The sequence below is a fragment of the Penaeus monodon genome, chromosome 27, assembly GCF_015228065.2.
Source record: "Penaeus monodon isolate SGIC_2016 chromosome 27, NSTDA_Pmon_1, whole genome shotgun sequence".
In the NCBI taxonomy this organism is placed as follows: domain Eukaryota; kingdom Metazoa; phylum Arthropoda; class Malacostraca; order Decapoda; family Penaeidae; genus Penaeus; species Penaeus monodon.
In genome coordinates this window covers 26,671,947-26,672,742 of record NC_051412.1, presented here as the reverse complement: position 1 = coordinate 26,672,742, position 796 = coordinate 26,671,947, and the positions used below count along the sequence as shown (strand labels likewise).

General features: G+C 54.8%; 1 protein-coding gene across 1 annotated transcript in view; it reads right to left on the bottom strand.

Moving 5' to 3' along the window:
• Positions 1–4: 4 nt before the first annotated feature.
• The window catches only part of LOC119590471, a 3,324-nt gene continuing 2,532 nt past the window's right edge, over positions 5–796 (bottom strand). The window contains exons 4-5 of the mRNA XM_037939129.1: positions 622–781; positions 5–224 (exon numbers count right to left, since the gene is read on the bottom strand). Of these exons, the coding sequence (XP_037795057.1) occupies positions 5–224; positions 622–781 (380 nt within the window). The remainder of the gene's footprint in view (positions 225–621; positions 782–796) is intronic.

The following is a 796-nucleotide window of genomic DNA, read 5'->3' as shown; positions in this document are numbered from 1 at the left end:
CACCTCACGCCCAGGACACGCTGGTCTGGTGAGCCAGCTGCACGAATCGCTCCATGACCGTCTTGTCGTCGGTCAGCTGCCTCCACAAGGGCTCGGGGCAGCGGTAGAGGCGGTTGCAGGTGTCCGGGCTGGGCGCTGACCTCCCTCGCGCCGCCGCCCGCTGCATGGACGACGAGGTCACGCCGCCGGGGATGACCTGGGCGACCCATTCGGCGTGGGCGGTGCTGTTGGGGGCGGGGAGAGAGGGGGAGGGGGTGAGCACGATGATAACGAGGGTTATACGGCATTGGAAACGAAACGGAGGTAATCATACGGTGGTTGTGGGGAAAGTTGTTTTGGTGCGATACGATCCTGATGATTAAACAGGAGAAGAAAAAACACAAATAGAATTGATAACAAATAATAAAAAGGAATAAACCAAAACACATAATATAATGAATGACAAAAACACACCATAAATAGAATAACAACAAACACATGCTTAAACTATAACAACAAAACCACACAACCAAAAATAAAACAAAATAAAAAACAATAGAAAAAAAACACATCATCTTAAGAAATAATCCCCGAAACTGCCCTTCTATCACTCCCTCCCTCTCTCCTCCCCCACTAACTGACCTGAGGGCGTGGGCGAGGGCGTGGGCGAGGTCCCCCCACTCGGCCGCGGCTGCGTTGGCCCGACAGAGGCTTCGCGAGAGGCAGCCGACGTCGCGGGTGAGTCCTGCGTGGAGGTAAGCCCGAAGGAACTCCATGGCAACGACGGCGGAAACCTCCTCGGCTGTGGGGGGGGGGG